The following is a 23,112-nucleotide window of genomic DNA, read 5'->3' as shown; positions in this document are numbered from 1 at the left end:
AGTTGTTCATTATTATTATTATTTTCTTGCCTGGCCCTTTATACTCCTGCTATGAGTGAAACCATCCGTAATTTTCCTTTTCTTTCTGGCTTATTTCACTAAGCACAAATACATACATTTTACCCTAAATGTGAGGCTGTATTTCTTTCTGGTCTCTCATTTTCCTTCTACATAGTAGGTAAGCTTCATGTAAAAAGTAAAGATATGAATCTAAGCTGTGGTGTTTGGGCTTTCTCAATAGTTGCTACCTCATTGGTGTTAAACATGGCTGTCACTTATACCCTCATTTCTATTTGGATAACTTATATTTTGCTATTAGTTTCACTTGGTTGCATTTTGATGTGATTAAGACTTGTAGATTTAATTTGTAGATGATGAGTAAGCACAGGGAATATGTTATGCCAGGATAGAGCTATAGAAATAACCTGTACACTACAGATGATCTGACTTTCCTATTCAGTGTACAAAGTTTGAATAACTCAATAAAATATTTGGAGAGATCTTGATAGCCTTTGAGTATTAGACTTGGTATCAGTCTTTTGACATGAACAAATATGGCCTTTGAATGAATGGTGGTTGTATTCATGAAAAGCAGTGAAGTAGAAGTTGAGATCTGTGGTTCTTTTGGTTTGGCGAGGAGCTAACTAGTTTTGTGGACTTTGGGAAATAATTTGACTTAGTTTCTGTTTCTACCTCTGTAAAGATGAGGAAGTGTAGCTGCTATGGTAGGGAAAGTCCTACTTGGATCTAAAGTTCAACATCTCTCTTTTATTTGCACATAAATTGACTTCTAGTATCTAACCAGGCTCTCTTTAACGTTTAAAAATCTCTCTAGGTGACTCTAATATGCAAACAAAGTTGAGAACCCCTGTTTTAGAGACTTGAGATTAAGGGCACCTTGAAGTGAAATATTTTCAGGCTCCCATATATTTGAGATGATAAAATAAGAATGCTGGTTGTGGTTCTAGTAAGAGTGAAATGACATTAGTGCATTTTGTAATTTATGGAATAATTTGGTATGTTAAATCATAGAATCTGAAGGGAAAAAATCTGTGAAACTAGGAAAGTGCTGTCATCCCCATACTGCAAATGAAGTTCAGAGAAATTAGTGGCTTGCTTAAGGTTACTAGGCTAATAAAAAGAGGAGTCATAAGGGTTAATAATCTCATGCTGTTGGTCTTTATTGCTCTTTAAGCTAATGCCTGCTTTAAAAGCTACTCCTATAAATTTTTCTCAATTATAGATATCAGGACACCAGTGGTGGTGGAAGATAGACTGGGGGACAAATGTAAAACTAATTTCATAATGTGATAATCACTTGTTGCCACATAAAGAATAATGATGTATTTACTCGACTCCTCTGGGGGCACTTGCTGTAGATGTACCAAGGGAACGATGCATCAGTTTTTCTCCTTGTGTTAATGGTGATTGATTCCAATTTACCCTTCCCCTGCTTTTGTTTCTCTTTCAGAGTGTTTGGAAGAAATAATTCGTTCACTACAGTGCTCTGCTCTATTATTGTACTGTAGATTTGCTTATATCTATGGACAGAGCAGTCCATTCTTTGGAACAATCATTTTGATGCTGTGGCATGCTCCAGTGCTATTCTGTGGCTATGGCTCTGTTTAGTTCTTTGAATTCATGCCTTTCCATACCTTAGCATTCCTGATAATCTAGCCTGTTAATCATCAATGAATTAGGCTTTGAAAGTGGTGCTTTGTGGTTGAGTGACTGTGAAGGCTCAGTTCTCACTTTCTTTTAAGAATCTCAGGACTGGACTTTTTGGGAAAACCCTACACTGATTCTGTTGTGTTAACCCTTCTGCCTTTCAACGTTTGGGCTCGTGGATATGTGGGACAAAATAGCTGTGGTGCTCTCTGCTTGAATTGGGAACCATAACTCAAAGAAGTCTAAGAAGGGTAACCTTGGGAGAGTCTATTTCCTTAAGTAACTAATATTTTTAGAGTAAATATTCAACATTGTCTATTTCTATTGGTTCATTATGCTTTCTCTCCCTTTAGCCCCCCAGGTTCGCCCAATAGTCTTGGCTACTTCCCTACAGCTGCTAATCTTAGCGGTGTCCCTCCACAGCCTGGCACGGTGGTCAGAATGCAGGGCCTGGCCTACAATACTGGAGTTAAGGAAATTCTTAACTTCTTCCAAGGTTACCAGGTCAGTAGCTTGAAGAAGAAAACAACTACTCAGTGCCCTTATTACTTAAGTTGATTTTCTTAAAGAATGCAGTCAGGAAAGGGTCAGCTTACTTCAAAAGTCATGTATGTTCTGTGCTAATGAATTTGCTTATGGAGGCAAAAAGAACCAGAATTATATTCAAGGGGAGTACGGTGAATGCCAATTTCAAGCTCATCCCTTTACTTTTCCATATTATCTTGTTTGAATTTAACCTACTTGTCCTTTTTTTTTTTTTTAATTGGGCTACATAGGGAAAGGTCTTTCGCAACACAGCAGTATAAATTTTTTCATGTAGAGTAGGGTTGGCTAAGAAAGTGTTATCCTCAAAGTCAAGTTCTTGATTAAGGAAAAAAGGTAGTTTGATATTTGGTTTAATTTGAATATTTGAAATGATCAAGGTTGTTTGCCTATGCTGCCAAAAACAAAGGCAATTCAATGAATTCCTTTAAATGAACTCTGATATTTAATATACCTTTTATGAAATGATAGGCTACTAATTCTTAGGAATCTGAAATTTATTCTTGCCAGTTGCTTCTACTACTGCATGGGTGCATCAGTTGTTTTCTGATTTAAGCTAAAGAATGGACTGTGTATTGATAATAACTCTTAAACAGTGAACATAATTTCCTCTTTGCCATCTCATCTGAGCAGACACCTTTCTTTCTCAAGTCATATAATTACCTAGAGTTGCAGCTCCTTTTCTGCTGTGTTAAAAAATCAGTACTTTACAGTCTTCTTAATTGCACTAATAGCCAAAATTGTCTTTCCTCATGAAGCTGAATTTTATTTGAGCCTTGATAGTTGAGGAGCATTTATAGGCATAATTGTCAAATGCTAACAAAGCACTTAAGACTTTACAGAGCATTATAAGGTTTGTACCTGTAGAGTCTGTTCACTGTTAGAATGGATTTACAAACTTCCTTTCTATGGATCATGGAGCATTGAGGGTCTCAGTAGGGATGCCCCAGACCTGCTAAGTTACTAATGTGGTTTTAAAGTCTTTTACCATACAAAGAATATTTTCTGACAAATAGAAATTTTATGTGATTGTGAAAAACTGAATAAAGGTGGTGAAAATTTATTTCCTGTTACTGCTGCCTGGATTTACACATTAAAACCAGAAGATTTATTTCCCAGAGTTAAGTAAATACTTTGCTCTCCTCTCAGTTATACTGCCCTTATAGTAGAGGTAAAAGAAATACTATCTAACTGCCAAGCATTAGTCATTCAGTTTTGAGAGGAATAGGGGATTTTGTTGATGTATATTAATATTAAAAGTTTGTTTAATTTCACAGAGAAAGCATTTGAATTTTGTATTTTCCCCTTTTCTAATTCTAGAAAATACAATGTTCGAAGATTTAGTGGTCAGCTGAAAGAATTTCTCTTGATTAACTTTTACACTCATACCGAATAGCTAAAGAAATTGTGAAATTAAGTATATTAGCTCTTTATTAAGGGTCATGACTTTTTAAAATTGGTATTCAGTTATTTCTGGATTTATGGATAAAAGATTGACGTGCTTCAAAATTGAGATATCACCTTCATTCAATAGTAATTTAACTTTCTAGAATTCTTACAAGGTTACGAGTAGAGTTATCTGGTATAATTAGAAGCACAAAAAAAAACTGTATAAAGTTGTTTCTTGTTAAAGCATTTAGTCTTTATTTCTAAGGTGTTTAGAATCTATTAACTGTATCAGTGAAATAAGATTGCATAGGAACCTCAGTTGTCCAATTGAGTATATCAGATTATTCTAATTTGAGCTTTTGAGGTATTTGCAATGCAAGAGTCAGAAATTTTCTGATCAAACCTAATATTATATCACTTACATAAGTTTATATTTTCTATGTTTTAGAGTGTACACCTTATGTTTTTTTTATTTTCAGTTATTTTGGTTTGTAACCATGGATGAAATTCCAATTTATTTAGATACAAGGATTTATCGTATGATAAAATCAAAGTGAATGGCATTTTTTGTGAAGTGTTCTAGAGTGTAATTTGTTCATCTTTCGTATCACTGTTGATTTAGTGGTAGGATTTCATTTGATTTCTGGTTCTTTGGTTACTTTTACCTAATTATCTAATCTTATATAATTAAGAAATCATTGGTAACTCATTGAATGAAAATCGCTTGATAGTTTGATTCTAACTTTTAAAAATGATCTTGATGTAAAAGTGGCATGTCATTCTTTATGAAAATAATGTCTTTAAATTTACTGAAGTTTTCTCCTACCTTCAACAATATTCTTTCATAAAACTACTCCAACTTAATTTTTCCATACTTTGTTTAAAGGGCAAGGGTTTGCAAAAAGAAAATAATTATGATGACTAAAGCAAAATGCAGGACATGGGTTCTGCTATCAAGTCTGAAATCTTATAAAGTACCTGCATTAGGCCTGTTTTGATAAATTAGATCAATAAAACAAGGAATGGCTTTTTGAAGATGAACCACTCTGAAAATACTTGGAGTGGATTTGTCATTCTGGTCATGAAATCTACCTGTGTATTTTAGTTCGTGGGCCTTTTGTTCTGAAATAGGATATCTGTTATCCTTTTATATTTAACTTTTTTATTTGCTCTTTGTACTATTTACTGTCAATGATTTTGCATTTGATAGTGCTTGTTCTGATTTCTCCTCAAAGCATTAACTTTGATCATTATCTTTTAGGACATCTCACTGCTAAAACTTTTCTTTGCTATTGAGGCAACTAGATTGATCACAAATTCGTCAAATACTATTTAAAATTTTCAATTGTTTGGCAATAATGGGGCTTACTGTATACTGCATTGCAGAAATTTGGTGCTCAGCTATTTGATATCTAGTCTTTCTTGTGAATCTTAGAATCTAGATATTTAGAGCTGAAGGGTTTGGTGATGGTCATTAATGGCATGCTGTTCTTTTTTTTAGTCCATGTGTTCAATCTAACTTCCCTCCTAGGAGGAATTTTTATAATATTTAGAAATGTAAAGTTAGGAACCAAGATTTAGGATTAGCAGTTAAGTATGTGGATCATCTACAATATCCCATTAATACTGTGGGCACATCTATTCGTTGAAATACTAAATCATGCATAGTGAGTCTGTCCATCTTTTGATCCTGTTTGTTTTAACTTGCATTTTAGTATGCAACCGAGGATGGACTTGTACACACAAATGACCAGGCCAGGACTCTACCCAAAGAATGGGTTTGTATTTAAGGGTCCCAGCAGTTAGACCAGCCTCAGAAAAGAAGGTAAGGTTCTATGATGTGACAGTTAACGTATAAAGGGCCAGACAAAGGAGGTCACGATCTGAGGGTGGATATTAAGAGTCAGGTGAAAGGTTTCTTAAGTGTTCTTCCAATGTGACTTAAGAGTGGTAGAAACTTTGAAAGGGAGTCAGGAATTCAGGTTGTCATTCAGGATGATAATATATATTTTAAAAGATTTATTTATGCATATTAAAGCTGGAGTACCAGTCAGAGATGTGGGGGTTGGCGAGATGAGAGGATTTACCAGAGACAGAGTGGAAGCAGAAGAGTCAGATGGACAGAAATACACAGCCAAAAGGGAGCAGCGGCTGAGACAGGAGAGGCCTTCTGCACTGTGTGGGTCAGCTCCCTGGCCAGCAATGAAACTGAAGCTGAAGTGGCTTGCAATATAGCTTGATAGAGCTGAGATTCTAATACCTGCACCACCAGGGAGGCCCCCGGTACACTTTAAAATGTGCTTTCCTCTATAATGATTGTGAGGTTTTGTTGCATGTTCTTTTCTGCGCTAAAACAAATACTCTGGTATGGGTTAGTTGGACTTTTTTTTTTTTTTTCCTCTCAGTCTATTCATAGTATTTATGCATATTGGCATTCTATGTGAGACTTCTCCAAAGGATGTAGTGGTAGGGACATGTTTCAGGAATTGGTGTTCCTTATTTCAGTTTTTATGAGTGGGTTTGTTGTCATGTCATTTGTAAATTTTGTTACTATGCAGTTTCTGTGGCTTCAACCACACAGTGGATTCTGTGGGACTTGAAAAATGGCAACTGGATCTTACTTTCATTCCGAAATTTATAGAAACTCCTGTGTTTGAAGTGATGACCCTGCCATTTTCAGTGAGGTTTCAAGATGCCAACGTCCTACCAAAGAGTGTCTTGCTGAGTTACTTCAGGAGGGACTGTAGTATTCCCTAGTCTAGTTCACAGTGGCGAGAGAGTGCCTTACTCTATACTGTTGATAATTTGTTTCCATCAGTAGTTTTATTTTTTTCAAATGTTCTTTAGTTTTACAATACTGTGTTTGAATTTGTGAAGCATACTGTCTATATTCAGGGTATATTAGATAATAAATGACTAGAAATGGAGCCATTTGATCTATAATATAGAAATGCCCTCAACTGACTCAAAATCATTACTTTATACCTTTAACAAATACCTTTAATGTTTATTAAAGTAGTATTTGGCTCGTGATAGAATAACACATTAAATGTCTTACTAAAATTCAAATGTTTGCATTCTTATTCTGATAACATCAGATTAGTGTGCCTTTATATTGAGATTTTTAATAGAACTTCTCTCTTTTTTGAAGATTTATTTATGTATGCATCAAAGAACTGAGGTGCGGGGAATTGAGAATAATCACCAGAAACAGACTGAGGAGCAAAACAGACAGATCTACTGAAATGTCTGTGTGCAAGGGTTCGCTTTTAGTCACTTTGAGGTACCCGCGCAATACTTGGTTTATACCCTTCCATTTCACATCCAGAAGTAAGTCAGGAATTGAGTTCCATCGCCTAGCTTACGTTCATGTCTGAAACCATATGGCCAGGGCTATATACATGGCTTACTGGCTACAAATAGGTCCTTTATTCTGTGCAAGATAAAATACCTCTTTGTAGGCTAGAAATTAGATGAAAGGAGGTCTTCATTTTATTTAAATATAATTCTATGTTATTGCCAACAAAAGGGAGCCACTGGTCAGGGAGCTGACCCACATAGCACAGCAAACCTCTTCTGTCTCGTCCACTGCTCCCCTCAGCTGTATTTCAGTCAATCCACCTGTTATCTTCCCCATTCTGTCTTTGATGAATATTCTCATGATACCCCTCTCCTCCCACACCTGTCACCTATACCCCTTATTTATGCTCTTGTATGTATAAATAAATGAATCTTAAAAAATAAAAGAAACTGGGCCCTTCCTGGTGGCACAAGAGATTAAATACAACACTATGAAGCTAGCCACAGCTTCTTTGGCACGAGTTCGATCCCCAGCCAGGAAGGTGACTCACATGGCACAGCAGACCTCTCCTGACCCGTCCTTTGCTCTCCTTAGCAGTGTGCTTCGTCAATCTGCCTGTTTTGCTCCAGGCTTTGTCTCTAGTGAATCCTGTCACTGTTCCTGAGCCTCTTGCCTATATTTCAGTTCTGTGTGCATAAATAGATGAATAAATCTTTTTTTTAAGAGAAACTACTGCTTTATCCTAGTGCTAAATTATTATCACTCTGTAAATTACAGTTTCAAAATGACTTCTGACATAAGTTTTCCACTGTTTTTTTTAAAATACCTGATTTTAAGTTTTTATCAATTTTAGAACCTCTATCTTTAAAACATTTGTAATCTAAACTACAATTTCAATTGGTCTTTTGAACAGAAATCTGAAGAGCTATTTTTATTTCTATCTCCATCTCTGTGTCTTGCTTATAAGTAGAAGTATGCATAGTGCCTCATTAAAATTTTCATTTTAAGTTCTTGCGTGTTGTGGATGTAAACTAACAATATAACAAATTTATGTTTAAATCTGGTCTGCCAGTTATTGGTTTGATCACTCTGTGCCTTAGTCTTCTTACTTGTAAAATTGGGATAACATGGTTGGTTTTGAGGATAAAATAGTCACATAACAGTTGCTAATTATCTCATTGACACATAGAGCTCATGTCTGCAATAATATGCGCATTGCCTTTTATTTATCCAAATATATTTGTTTGGAATTATTTGAAATTTATTATACTAGAGTTCAATTCAAAAATTGTTACTGGTTTTTAATAATGGTATTTGAATTTCTATCATCAAAAGAATGCCGGTATAATGTGGGGACCCAGGCAAAGGAATGAATACTATAAAAAGTCTCTCCACAAAGGAGTTGATTCAAGTAGGGAGGTAGACACCTATGCATGATACAAAGCACAAAGAGTTGTAGACATAACCTCCCATGGACGTCTACTTACTGTGTGCTGCTTCTCTAGAATTTGCTGTGTGGCATTACACAGACATCATGGTAGCTATGTCTGTATGAATAAAAAATCTAACCTATCTGAAGACTTTTGTTTTAGGCCTTTTGAAATTCAGATTTTCTTGTGTGTGACTGCTAAGAATTGAAAAATTTATCTACTGTAATATTTCTGTGTTTTTTTCTTTTCAGTGTTTGAAAGATATATGGTGATTCTGAAACTGTCAGACAAGAGACAACTTCTAGCAATTTCAGAGGAAGTTTGTCTCCACTCAGGCTGCAGTATTTTCAGCAAGCATGATTGGACAGTGGGCCTGTGCCCTATCTTTTGAGTGGAGTGAAAAATTTGAGCCAATGAAGCCAAATCTTAATGGCAAGCAGCATGCCAGGCTCCTTGCCAATTTGCAAATAGGCATTTAAAATGTGAATTTGAAATCAAATGTGTCCATTACTTCCAGCTAATGTGACAACATAATGTTTTTTAAGTTTTAAGTCATAAAGAAAAAAACAACATTGCTCCACCAGTGTCTACCATCTCCACCAGGAACTCTGTTCATGGAAGCTTCATTTTTGTGTGTTTCCATTTTTTCCTTCTCTAACTCCCTACCTTCTGCACAATCATGCCCCACTGCTTACTAGGTAATTCTAAAATAAGTACTTAGAATACTAAAATCACAAACTTAAGAAGTAGCACTGATATTTTCCAGTCTGTTGACCAACACGATGTCATACAGTTTAAAACCAATGAAAAGAATTTTTAAAAACACTTTGGGATAGTTTAAAAAGTTTGCTACTTTTCTCAGCAGGAAGCAGTTGTAAATATGAATGAACTAGGGGCCAAAATATGAAACCAAAAATCAAGCAGCTATAGGTAGGTAGTAATTTCTAGTTTGAAGTATAACGGAATATTGTGGCTTCATATGTATTATTTTATATTATGCTTTTCCTGATCCCATAGTTTTTAATATCAAAAAAAAAACATTTGAATGTGTATTCTTGAAAACATACTAATGGAAATTAAAACTTGTATATATTAAGATAGCCTTAAACCTTTTTCACTAATGGCTTGACTCAAATAATTGCAACTTTTAAAAGCATAGGATTGTAGTCTGCATACTAGACTGAGACGGTAAACACTGATGGGGGTAGTGCAGGTACTGATGTTTTCAGTGCTTAGCACTGTGTTTATGCTACAAATGTGCAATATTAGACACTAGCTAGCAAGTACTGCTACCTCCTGTAACTCCAAAGAGGAAAACAGGATTTGGTTACACATGCACATGTTTAATATGCTCATTGTCTTTTGCTTGGATGCAATGCTATGCAGATTTATATGGCTGCTATTTTTATTTACTTGCATTATTTGATTAACACCTTGAATGGAGAGCCAAATATTCCCTCTTCAACTGACCATCCATGGCCCTTTTACTGCAGTAGGAAAAAAATAAACCATTTTGTATGAAAATTCAAAACTGGCACTTAAGATCAGAAGAAAAGTTCATTATACTTGATTTCTAAAGATACTGTCTGCCCAAAGTCAAAGCTCTGAAAACTTTAAGCTAGGCAGTAATATGATACAATTGAGTTTTTGTAGAATTGTTACATTTAATAATAAAAGTCACTTGTTTAATCTCAAGGTTTGTGATCTCTTATGTTATTATTATTATTTTTTTAAGATTTATTTATTAGAACTGAGGCTGAGGGGTGGTGAGAGGCTTCACCAGAGACAGTGGTGAGCAGAACAGGCAGATCGAAAGAAGTACACTGCTGAGGGGGGCAGCAGGCTGGTCAGAAGAGGTCTGCCACACCATGTGGTCGCCTCGAGGGCAGGCGGGAATTGAATGCATGCGAATGCATGCAGAAGTGGCCTTATCTTCTCAGTGCTGTGCTTTAACCTGCTGCGCCACCAGGGAGGGCCCAATCTCTTGTGTTATTAAAGGAGTTATGGTAATGGTGGGTGGGTGTGGATAAGTCCTCTTTTCCTGAAGTGCTTTATTCCTGTGTTTGTAAAAACACTGATGATAAATGCTTTCTAGATATCAATCATCCTTAGAGATTAAATAACTGATTGTGAATTTTTTTTAAGTTTAAAAGGATAGGTTTATTATATCTAACAAATAGAGTAAGAGAAGCACAATGCTTGATAATGAAATTCTTGACCATTATGGTATATAATACTAATTGGTTCTAGATCTAGAATTTAATATTTGACCCTTACATACTTTATTCCAATTCTCTACTCATTGATGTTGAGTTTTCCAGCATTCTCTCTGATCCAAATTCTATCTGTTCTTTAGGCTAAGTCTTACCTGATAGGTATGTACCATTTTAGACTGATATGTTTTGTCAGTGAGCTCAGGTGTATTCGTTGCAAATTTGTAGATCATAATCTCAAGAGCAGGAAGTATACCTGTGTAGTATCGGCAGGAAATTGGGCAGAGTGGGCAACGGATAGTCCTGGAGCCCTCTGTGACTTTTTCAAGCTTTAAAAAAAATTTTTAATTTATTTTTGTAAAAGATTTATGCTTACAAGAACTGCAGTACAGGCCAGAGGTATAGGGGGTGAGAGGATTCACCAGCGACAGAATAGGGAGCAGAACAGGGAGACAGAAATACAGGTGAGGGTTCACCAGAGACAAGAGTTGGGAGCAGAACAGGCAGATGGACAGGAATATACTGTGGAGGGGAGCAGCGGCCTGTCAGGAGAGGGCTGCTGCACCATGTGGGTCAGCTCCATGGCCAGGAATAGAACTGCTGCAGTGACTATGGATAGTTTCATAGTGCTGAACTTTAACCCGTTGTGCCACCAGGGAGGGCACTACCTTTTTCAAGCTTTTAGTGATCTTCTACACCATTTGTATATAATCACCATTTGTATATAACTAGGTGCAGGGCAGGCAGTTGCCACCAGGCTGGGAGGACATCTCAGGGCTCTCTGGCCTCCACTGCTCTCCACTGTACTCTGCCACACAGGCTTCTGCTGCAGCCTTTAAATGCGCAGCCTCTGTGCTCAGGTGTATCCATTTACACATGCCTACACCATATTCCAGGTGCCCACTATGAGGCATCACTCCCACTCCCAGCCAACACCTACATGCAAGGCAGCAGGTGATAGCCACAGATGCTAATGGCACCAAAGCCTGAGCAATCTTTATTTCCCCTACAGTTCACCCCCCCAGGGCTCTTTGTCATACAGTCTATACATAAGTTTCCCTTGGTGAATATGGAAAACTGCAGCTGTGATCCACGCGAAAGTAGACAGAATGCAGCTGAATTCGAGAACAACCATACAGACCAAAACAACAGAATGCAGGTGTCCCTGGTGGCACAGCCACTGCAGTACAAGTTAGATCCCTGGCCAGAGGTGACCCACATGGCGCAGCAGACCTCTCCTGTCTCACCTACTGCTCCCCTCAGCAATGTATTTCAATCAGCCTGTTCTGCTCCCCACTCTGTCTCGGTTGACTCTTCTGATCCCTTCACATCTCTGACCTACATTCTTGTAGGTTAGACCTAGTTCTTGCGTGCATAAATGTATAAATTTTTTTTTTTAATGTTTAAAATACTAGCATCACTGGCTCTTTCTGGTGGCACAACAGGTTAAAGCTCAGCACCATGAGGCTGTCTGCAGCTACTGCAACATGAATTCCATCTCTGGCCAGGGAGGTGACCCACATGGCTTGGCAGACTTCTGTCTCCCTGCTGCTCCCTTCAGCAGTGTATTTCAGGAGATCTTTCTGTTCTGGGGCCCACTCTTTCTCTGGTGAAGCCTCTCAACACCCTCCCTTCCAGCCCTCTGTACCTCTGGCCTGTGCTCCAATTCTTGTATGCATAAATAAATAAATCTCTTAAAAAACACAAAAACTAGCAGTCTCTCCTGGGTGGCACAACAGGTTAAAGTGCAGCAGCATGAAGCCATACGCTGCCACTGCAGCAGGAGGTGACCCACATGGTGCAGCAGAACAGAACCCTCCTGTCTTGCCCACTGCTCCCCTCAGCAGTGTACTTCGTATATCTGCCTGTTCTACTCCCTGCCTTGTCTCTGGTGAATCCTCTTGCCTCCTCACCCCTAACTTCTGGCCTGAAACCCAGTGCTTGTATGTATTAATAAATAAATCTTACTTTAAAAATACTAGCATCACTCTAGGTATTAATGGTATACTTGTAAGACTGAAGAATAAATTCAAGAGTCATTTTTACACTAGCGCACACATCCAGTTTGAGATCAAATTTACCTAAATACGATGATTAAGGCTACTTCTGCCATCTACTGGACATATAGGGTTCTTGGAGTGCTTATCCTGAATTAACAGGATTTAAAACTTTTATATTTAAATGATTTCATTTAACTTTTATATTAAATGATTTTAAATGATGAGCAGGTTTTTCTGCTCTATTAAAATGTTATGATAATTTCCCCATCACATAAATTGATAGGATAATGAATTGTAACTAGTGAGAAACATTTCTCTTAAAAAAAAAAAACAAAACTGTTCTTTTGATTTTAAGATACCTATAATTTGGATGTGTGTTCAGTCCTCAGTGTAACAGGTCTAGACATGCTGGGTAAACCAACTGCACTGGTTAGCTAAGTAGTTCAATGGCAGCTCTAAAACAACCCTAAGCCTGCACAGGTCTAGTCTGAGCCCTACTTTGTAGAGCTGGAAAACAGCAAAAGCAACTCCACGAGTCAGGACTTTTAGGAATGGTAATTTTTTTCTGAATTAATGAAAATGAGGTACTCAAAGTCTATCTGCTATTTAACTGCCTTCCTTCTATTAGAAGAATCTTGTCTAAAAGTCTTCCCTCTATCATAAGAAAAAATTTAATCTTATTATAGGTGCCCAGAAGGCTTTAGAGCAAGCAGTGCTAAATGGCTTTTAATGAGGGCAAATTCAAGATACTCAAATGGGAATTTTAGATAAACAAAAAATAATTTTTAGTATAAAAATGGCCAAAATATTGCATGGGACATATATTGAGGTATCCTGAATTTTATCTGGTTACTCCAATATAATTCAATTTAACTCAATTAAAGAAGAAAGATCTTGGTGCAAAGTCAGCAATTTGTGTCTACTCAATAGAAGCTCTGCCTGGGAAAATCTCAGTAATAGGCCATTTAGTATCATAATGCTTTGCTTTATATGTATTGTTTCATATAATTTGGTCAAAAATCTCTTTCTAGAGCATATTTAAAAAATATTTATTTAGGCCCTCCTCGGTGGTGCAACGGGTCGGGATGCAGCACAGCAAGCCAGCTGCAGCCGCTTCAGTGCAAGTTCCATCCCTGGCTCCAGAGGTGATCCACAGGCACAGCAGACCTCTCCTGACCCGTCCACTGCTCCCCTCAGCAGCTACTTGGTCGATCTGCTTGTTCTGCTCCCCACTCTGTCTCTGGTGAAGACTCTTACCACTTCTGCCCCTCTGGCTTGTACCCCAGTTCTGTCAGTTCTGTATGAATAAATAAATAAACCTTTTTTTTTCTTTAAAAAAAGGTTTATTTATTTGTGCATACAGAACAGAACTAAGGCCAGAGGTGCAAGGGGTCGGGTGGGGGGCGGTGAGAGGATTCACCAGAGACAACCAGGGGCAGAACAGGCAGACTGACAAGTACACTGCAGAAAGGAGCAGCAGGTTAGACAGCAAAGGTCTGCTGCCCCATGTGGGTCACCTCCCCAGCCAGGGATAGAACTCATCCTCTTGCTGTGGCTGGGGATTGCTTTGTAGTGCTGTGCTTTAATCAGTTGCACCACCACGGAGTGCCCTGTTTTGTATTTTTTGTTTAAAGATTTATTTATTTATTCATATAGAACTGGGGTACAAGCCAGAGATGCAGAGGGTGAGAGGATTCACCAGAGACAGAGTGGGGAGCAGAACAGGCAGATCGACCAAGTACACTGCTGAGGGGAGCAGCGGGCGGGTCAGGAGAGGTCTGCCTCGCCATGTGGATCTCCTCTGGGGCAGGCAGGGATCGAACTCATGCTGAAGTGGCTTAAGCGTCTTAGTGCTGGGCTTTAACCCGCTGCGCCACCAGGGAAGGCTCTTGTTTTGTATTTTTAAAGATTAATTGGTCACACTTGGTTCACACTCCATAAAGAAGGTGATTTTTGAAAACAGTATAAAGATTCTAATCTGTGAAAATTAAGATTTTATTATGTAATGAAGGTGAAAAAAATTCCATACCTTTCACAGAAGAAAAGCTGACCTGATATAAGGGTTCACATTAATTCTGTTATCACTAATATAAAGAAACATTTAAGAGAAGAAATTTTTTGAAGTAAACATTGCTTTATTGTTTTTGGTTTTAAGTAGCTTAGGTCTTCAAGAACTTCTTTCTGTTTTATGTTCTTCTCATATACTGGCAGGACACTGTGCCCGGCACATGGAAAGTACACATTTAGTTTCATATAGAAACCTCAGAATAATTTTCATCTCTTTTATCACATCGATTAGTTTGTCATCAGCTCTTGTAGATTTAACCTCACCGTCTTTTGAATCTGTTTTCTTTGAATATTTGTTTTTCCATTGCATTATTCCTAGCCTTTACTTCTTGCACAGTTCAGTACAATATCCTCCTAGTACATATTTCCTGAAGATATCCCTTGTGAAAACAAACATTTCACATCACTCCCTAAAAATACCCATTACATACAAAAGGGGTTCTCTTGGCTCCCTGATGGTGTTGTTACTCTCCCTTGAGGTGGAGTTCCTGCAAAGCAGCTCATCAGATAAGTAGGATGCTCTGGTATGTTAGCCCCAGGTTGGTAGACCCAGCCATATTTTGAATTTTTCAAGGTTCATACATTCTGTTCTCTATCTCTTGCTCTCTGTTTTCACTCCAAATCTCTTCTTAGCCACTGGAAACATCCACCGTGTTTTTAACTCCTGGTCCAGTGTTGTTTGAAGCAAAAAGACATATTTACAAGTAACTAAAGTCATAAAAAGATTTCCTGGAACTGTTTTTACATAACTTTGAAAATTGATACTTTCTCCTCCAAGTGTCCTAACTTAGAGGGGCTCATAGGAGAATTTTGCAGTCTGCTAAGAACAGGACATCCTTAATTACCCCACAGCTACAGTGAGTTCTTGAGCTTCCCTCCCCCTCTTTAAAGTGGGGATTTTGACAGTTCTTAAATTTACATCTGACTGCCCTTACAGAAGCTGTCCAGGTATTTCTTGGAGAATGCTTGTGTAATAAAAGTAAGAGTGTAAACAAGTTAAAAACTAGGCCCTCCCCGGTGGTGCAACGGGTTAGGAGGCAATACTGCAAGTTAGCTGCAGCTACTTTAGTGTGAGTTCGATGATGGGCCGGAGGTGACCCACATGGTCCCGGAAGTATGGCATGGCAGACGGTTCCTGTCTCACCCGCTGCTCTCCTCAGCGGTATTCTTGGTAGATCTGCGTGTTCTGCTCCCCACTCTGTCTCTGGTGAATCCTCTTAGCCCCTACACCTCTGGCCTGTATCCCAGTTCTGTATGCATAAATACAACTTGAAAAAAAGTTAAAAATTAATCCCATGCACCCCAACCTCACTGACTCTTTAAAGTACCGTAACATACAAATACATTTGTTTGACCAGTTTGGGTGGTTAAAAATGCTATGTGCTAATAGGAAAGACATGGAATCAACCCAAATGCCCAAAAGTAGATGACTGGATTAAAAAGATGTGGTACATACACACAATGGAATATTATTCAGCAACCAAAAAATATAAACACATGCCTTTTGCAGCAACATGGATGGAGCTGGAAAAAATCATGCTTAGCGAAATAAGCCAGGAAGAACAGGAAAAATACCGGATGGTTTCACTTATAGCAGGAGTGTAAAGGATCAGGGGAGAAAATAATAATAATAATAATGAACGACTATATATCAGAGAAATGGGATCAAAAATGGGAGGGGGTTAGGGCACTGGACTACGGTGATGGCACACGGGTAACTAACTGGTGGTGGGAAGCCCACGGGGATTACAACTAAGATGGAAAAAGGCACAAAATGATGTGGAAACTAAACTATTGCCTTATAAAAACAAACAAAAAAACTTTGCCTTAACCTCCAAAAAAAAAAAAAAAAAAAGAAAAAACGCCATGTGCCTAATACAAGCTTCTTTAAAGCAAAGCGCAGAGTCTGAACATTTTGCTGTGCTCTTAGTTTCCCCCATAAGGCGTGCACTAGTAGCTCAGAGCCCTGGGTTCCAGTTCCGCAGCTGTAGCTTTGCGACTTAACCTCTTCCTGTTAAATGGGGCGGGGACGGGGTTTGGACCTGAAATGCGTGTGGCCAAATCAAATAGTCGAGGAAACCATACTCCGGCTTCCACTTTTTTGCGAAAGGACCATCGAGAGAAGAGGCTGCAGCGCCGCCCAGCCCACTAGCTTTCCCGGGGGACGCCGACCCGGAGTACCAGCCGTGGGCGGTGTCTAGGGCGTCAAGCCTCCTTCCTGCCCGCCCAGGCCCATGCGCGACTGCGAAACGCTCCGGCCGCCCTCCGCTCCCCGCAATCTGGTTCCAGGGCAGCCAGAGGGGACACGGTTGGCGGCGACACCGCAGGGGGGCGGGTCAGGAAGTGGGGGCGCGGCGGCCGGGAGCGGGCCTGGGGCGGCCGAGGGGTTCGGAGACGCGGAGGGCGGGCGACTGCGGGCCTCGCGGGAGCCGGAGGGGCGCCCCGGCCTCCGCGGAGATGATGGCGGAAGAAGAAGGTGACGGCCCACGCGTCCCCCGTGCCAACTGTCGCCCTGAGTCTCGGGAGAGCGGGGCGGGGTGTTCGGGGCCCGGAGGCCTGGCGGTGGTGGCTGGTGGCCCCGTCGGCGCGGGGCGGGCTGGAAAGAGCGGGTCGGCGGGGGAAGATTTGCAGAGAAATTTAGGAGGGAGGGAGGGCTCGGAGTTTTGTCTCTTCAAGTGGGAAGCAGAGGTGAAGCTTAAAAGTTGGGAATCGGGTAGGAGAAGAAAAGGCTGTGGGGTGAGTGGTGGAGAGGGCAGCTTTGGACAGGTTATTGATGGAGTGGGGGAGCTTTGGACAGGTTATTGATGGCGTGGGGGACAGTTTGATTTCGAAAATGTGCAGGTTTAGGCAGAGTCTATTTCTCATAGTGGTGGAAGTTCAGCCAAGTAGCTCTCATTCTTATTGCGCTCTTTAGAGATCTGTGGATATTGACTAATAGAAAGTCGCTGGGTAAGCGGCAACGCACGCCTTACAGTATAGAGACCGGGATTTGGGGTGAACGTGATAAAGTGCTTTGAGAGGGTGAACAAGCAGACACTGAAGAAGGCCAAATTCTCTTATAGATGGCAAAGGACAAAGGAATTTTAAGTCGTTAAGGGTGTGGGCATGAGGAGGCAGAGGTGCTTTGAGGGCACAATTAGGTGATCCAGAGAAAGCTTTCTGTTCCCCCTGGGAACAGAAAATTCACTCACTCAGCATCATTTATTCATAGAAAATGCTGGGTATGAGAGAAAGATGGGGAGTTGGGAGGAACGTAATTCTGGTGATTGATTTTATAGGAAGCACTCAGGGTATGATAAAGATACGGGTCTTGGTTTTAGGGACAGGTGCATATGATAGTGTCTCTTGACGGAGCAGATAGCTTTTGCATTCTCGTAGAAAAACATGACTCTTTACCTCGTAGAGTGGAATTATGACTGTGATATATTTAGATTTAAGCCTTATAAGAACAAGAGTGTAAAGGGAGTTTTAAGGATTCCATGGAAAACGATTTTTAAAAAATTTGTAAAAAGACTTTGTTGCTCTGTGACTTGCGGCCCTGTCGCTGAGCTCACACTTGCTTTATAGTTGCCTTCTCTTTCTTTACTTTTCAGTGTTAAAACTGATCTAAATTTAAGACCCACAACCTAAAAAACAGCTGCAAAACTAAGCTATTTGTAGTTGGTAAGAAAGAATAATTCCATTTGTTGCCTTGGCTTTATCTTTGGTTGCAGTCACACTATTTAAAACATTCCTTAGTATTTTACTCTTTTCTGATTCATTGCAGATATATGGTGGTGGGTTGATAAGTTAGTATGTGTGTTTCCATGAGCACTAAGAGCTTAAGTTAAAGCTTGAAAAATAATACGCAGTACTAAAAAGTCTTTAAAATTATACATTATACAAGCTGAGAAATGTTTTTTGAAAAAATTATACTTAGTTTAATAAGATGTGGTACCAATTAAAAAGACCCTCCATTTATATAAAATTTACTTATGTCATATAAAATGAAAAATGATTTTTAGTTGTGGATTCAGAGGTAGTCAAAAGCAATTAAATACATTTATATGGAACAATTAATAGGTTGTAGCTTTGTTCAACTATAATTTCACTCACCAAGTTTTGAATTCCATAAATATTTGGATGCCTGCAGTCTTAGTTGTGCCATATAATATTCAACAATGAAAGATAGTTAAATTCTTATTTACTATAATAATGCCGGTAATGGTAGGATGCCCCTCGTTGTGTCACTTTCTCTTTGGGAATCTCATCTTACAAAAAAAATGTCTTCTTTGATGCAGTTTCCTAAAATAAATGTTAGAGCAAAGAAAGAAGTGACAACCTGACTAGAGCAGTATTAACACTTCACTTCGAAATTGCTATGTAGAGTCTGTGTGGACATTTGCAATCCTATTTGTAGCCTTACTACTTAGTGAATATCACTGGACTGCAAACTGAAATAGCAGGTTATTTTTGTAATATATTATAATTTTCATTTGGCTTTTTCTTTACAATGTTAAAAATATTAGAAAGGGGAAAGGAAACTTTAATTCAATCTCAGAATTTTTCTATCAGAATTAATAATCTACTTAGTTTATTGCATTTGGTCTTTACTGAGTTTCCACCTAGAAATTCTGTCATTGGCATTCAGTTATGAATTTGTGAGACCAACATAAACAGTTATGAAGTTATGAAACCAAAATAAAGGAACTGAGGTGAAATTTCATCCAGCCAGTTTTGTTTCTTGGTGATAGGCAACAGTTTAGTTTTATGACAAGATTGAAAAGATTGGCTAAAATGAATACTGGGTTTTCCTTTTTTTTGAAGATTAATTTATTGATGCATACAAGAACTGGGGTGGAGGGGGTGAGAGGATTCAGCAGAGATAGAGCAGAGAGCAGTACAGGCAGATTGACTGAAATAACACTGAGGAGGGGAGCAGCAGACAGGTCACGAGAGGACTGCCACACCATATGGGTCACCTCCCTGGCTGGGGATAGAACTTGCACTGCCCCAGGTTGTACTTTCTGTTCTACATTTTAAAGCCATTGAAACAGACATATTTTAAAAAAGTGTATGCATTAATTTGATAGTGTCTTTTCCCTTGATAGACTCATATTTAGTATCTTAAAATGTATGGGTTTTTAGAATCAAGAAAATAAGGTATTATAGATCCTTTAGAGATTATTTGTATGGTTCTTGATCATTGCTAAATAGATTCTTGAGAGATGGTTGCTAAGATTTGTATTCTTCATACATTATTTGGGGATTTGTGAAAAAACTTTTGTATACATTATATTTTTGTATAAGTTACATCTACTGAAATACACTGCTAAGGGGAACAGTGAGTGAGATAGGAGAGATCTGCTGCACCATTTATGGGTCAGCTTGGATCAAACTCATGTTACAGTGGCTGACAATAGCTGGATAGCACTGAGTCTTAACCCCTGCACCACAGTAAGGGAAGCCCCATAAGGTATACTTTTATAAACAAAGTTCACTTATGTGCAGAGAATACTTTAATTGAAATCTCTATAAAGAAATAGGTGTTACCTATCATTAAGAACTACTTAAGAATAGGATAGCTTTTATAAAGAATATTTTTATGTGACTACCCCATTCCCAAGTTATCTTTCCTTTGTATGTGTGCTTTAGACTTTGTCTGAAAATAGGGATATCCAACTTATACTACACATAATGCATTTATTAACTACCTTAATTTTTGAAATTATAGTTAACTTTTCAAAATCCAATACTATTAAATGTTTTTAATCAAGCACATACAACTAGGAAAACTTCTTATGTTTCTTCTCTTTTTTTTCACTTGTGTTTCTTTTAAATAAAATTAAAAATAATTACTTGCATTTGAATTTTCTTTGGCTTTATATAAATCTTAATTCTTGTTAACCACTTCTAACTTTTGCTTTAACCCAGCGAAGGGGAAAATAAAAAGGGAATTGTGAAGCAGAATATAGTATCATTTATTAATTGACCCAGATTTACATGTAAAATCTGAGGTGAGGTATGGTATTCTAATAATATCACTTTCTAATGAATTCACTGGTTTTATTTAGTCTGACTACAAAATAGTTGATGGGGTAGAAAATGGTTAGATATTTGACTAGTCAGATATTATCCATTAAACACACAGCATATTTTCCCCATTATGTTAGTTTTAGAGACATTTAGCAAACATATGTATTGGCTCTGAGGTTACTTTAAAGTGTGTTCATTTTGCACAGTACAGCTAGAGAACCATGTATCTCATCAGTTGTATACCCAATGATTCATTTCTCCTTTTTGGATTTTTTAGGCTCACATTTAATAGCTGAAAGTCATTACTAAGCGAAAAGAAAAAACTGCTTTCAAAAGGTGGAAATAAATTTCGGGGGGGTGGGAGGGTGGTGGGAGAGAGCAAGTCAAAATCCTACTTTATTTCAGCATCAGTGACATTTTAGCTATCACAGATACAAACTACCAAAGACGATAGAAGTCTCTACAGTGAGCCCAAGGTTTAGCTGCTATGCTGTAAGCTCAGGGGCACATGGCAGGTAATGCTGGGCATGGGGTTAGGAAACTGACAGGTGGTGGTGGCAGGTAAAGGCCAGACCTTCACTTCTGGGTAGGACTGAGGTTAAGGAAGGAGGCAAATTCTTATATCACCTTAAAAGCTTGACAGGACATTATATTTACATAGCAGTATCTGCACAGGCTAGCTTTGAGGAGGAAAAGTAATTACATTGAATATAGTACATTCTTGCATAATCTGGAGTTTGGTTTTACTAGTTTGGAGGTACTTTCTGCTTTATGTTGTTTACTGGACATAGAGAAAGTCTAATGTTGGGAAATTTCCTGAGGCCTTCTCACTTAGTGATATTTATAGGTTCTAATTTCAATGTATGATCAATGTATTTTATTTTGACTTTTGAAAAAATTATTAATCTGTGATGCATGTGATAGTCAGGTAACTAGAATAATAGGCTAATTTAATGAATAACATTAGTTTGTTAATCATTCTGAGAAAGAGTACTTAATTTGGGAATATTTGAAAATAGCATCATCTAGGAGAAGTTTGTTTTTCAGTGGACCCTGAAACCATGGGTAAGTGGTGAGACTTAGTGTCATTTTGTTTGTATGAAATACAGTTTTGTTTTTTTTTTCCGTGGGAGTGCTAAAAAATTACCTTTAATTAAAAAGAAAATTACCTCTGTGACTTTTGGCCTAAATGTAATAGAAATTAATTAATTTGAATTATAGATGAGAATACATGTGGGTACATATGTTGCAATAATTTCTCAAATATTTTAAGGACCAGCTGTAGAACTGCGCCAAAGGAAAAAGCCAAAGTCTTCAGAAAATAAAGAATCTGCCAAAGAAAAGAAAATCAATGTTACTTCAATTCCTGAAAGAGCTCCAAGATGTAAGTTAGCTAGATCTGGAGTTTTTGTGCTTTTTTTTTAAGATTTATTTATTTGTATATACAGAACTGGGGTACAGGCCAGAGGCTCAGGGGCAGCGAGAGGCTACACTAGAGATAGTGGGGAACAGAACTGGCAGGTCGACGAAGTACACTGCTGAGGGGAGCAGCGGGCGGGTCAGGAGAGGTCTGCCGCGCCATGTGGTCACCTCTGGGGCAGGCGGGAATCCAACTCATGCAGAAGTAGCTTTAGCTTCTTGCACTGTGCTTTAACTTGCTCCACCACCAGGGAGGGCCCGGAGTTTTTGTGCTTTTACAAAAATAGTTACGCCAGTTAGTATGTTTTGTATTAATATTTTAGATGTATAAATATACTTTAAATATGTATATGTGATACCAATGTTTCACTAGGTTTTGTTTTAGGACAACTTCTAAATCTCTGACTTAGAGCCAACATTTCTGATTAATATTACATGGTGCAGCTGCAGGTTGACTGATGTTTCCTGAGTCATGAAGAAATAGCCCCTGTTTTGGATGTTTTTCTTGTGGCAGCAGAAAAGAGCAAGTAGTCGTGCAGTCTCAAAGTTTCTACTGAACTGCCCACTATCACTTGTGCACGTGTTCTGTTGGCCCAAGCAAGTTGCATAATCAGTCCAGGCACTGTATAGAAAAGTATACTTAACACAGTAGGGAAGCATTGCAACTAACATAATAGTAGTAGGAGTAATTTTTTTTAATAGAAAAGGACAATTTCCTGTGCAGTTGTCTTTTGGGGCTTAAATACTTAATTCTCTCCTCAGAAAAAATATACTTGGTATCTCCCTTCACTTCAAGATACTGAAGATACTTAGTTTTGGTCTTGAAACCCAAGGTCTTCTCAGGGCCAGCTATGTTTCATGTTGATCTGGAGATCTCCCAACTGGAGAGATCTGTATCAGAAGTCCTCAAGACTATCTCCTTGTTTGGTAATTAGACTCAAGGTCTCAGAATATAGTTGTTGCCCAACTATGATTTATCACAGTGAACAATACAAAACATCATCTAAGGGAAAAGGCTGGATGGAGCTCACAAGAAACTAAGCACATGCTTTTAAGATTCCACTCCC

The 23,112-nt window shown here is 38.4% G+C and overlaps 2 protein-coding genes across 5 annotated transcripts in view; both read left to right on the top strand.

Moving 5' to 3' along the window:
• ESRP1 (epithelial splicing regulatory protein 1) overlaps window positions 1-9,099 on the top strand; it is a 46,003-nt gene extending 36,904 nt beyond the window's left edge. Inside the window, exons 14-16 of one of the 4 annotated variants that reach the window (XM_004679720.2) lie at window positions 2,022-2,172; window positions 5,316-5,425; window positions 8,583-9,095. In XM_004679720.2, coding sequence (XP_004679777.1) covers window positions 2,022-2,172; window positions 5,316-5,390 — 226 coding nt within the window. In that variant the 3' untranslated portion in view covers window positions 5,391-5,425; window positions 8,583-9,095. Of the gene's footprint in view, window positions 1-2,021; window positions 2,173-5,315; window positions 5,426-8,582 lie in introns of those variants that run through there. The other 3 variants (XM_004679722.1, XM_004679721.1, XM_004679723.2) reach the window with 3 other exon arrangements.
• Window positions 9,100-16,888: 7,789 nt separating this feature from the next.
• Window positions 16,889-23,112, top strand: part of DPY19L4 (dpy-19-like 4 (C. elegans)) — a 42,281-nt gene continuing 36,057 nt past the window's right edge. Inside the window, exons 1-2 of the mRNA XM_004679719.2 lie at window positions 16,889-17,087; window positions 21,900-22,010. Coding sequence (XP_004679776.1) covers window positions 17,069-17,087; window positions 21,900-22,010 — 130 coding nt within the window. The 5' untranslated portion in view covers window positions 16,889-17,068. The remainder of the gene's footprint in view (window positions 17,088-21,899; window positions 22,011-23,112) is intronic.

Source organism: Condylura cristata, unplaced genomic scaffold, assembly GCF_000260355.1.
Source record: "Condylura cristata isolate star-nosed mole 26May11 unplaced genomic scaffold, ConCri1.0 scaffold00009, whole genome shotgun sequence".
NCBI lineage: Eukaryota > Metazoa > Chordata > Mammalia > Eulipotyphla > Talpidae > Condylura > Condylura cristata.
This window is presented reverse-complemented; position numbering and strand designations above follow the sequence as displayed.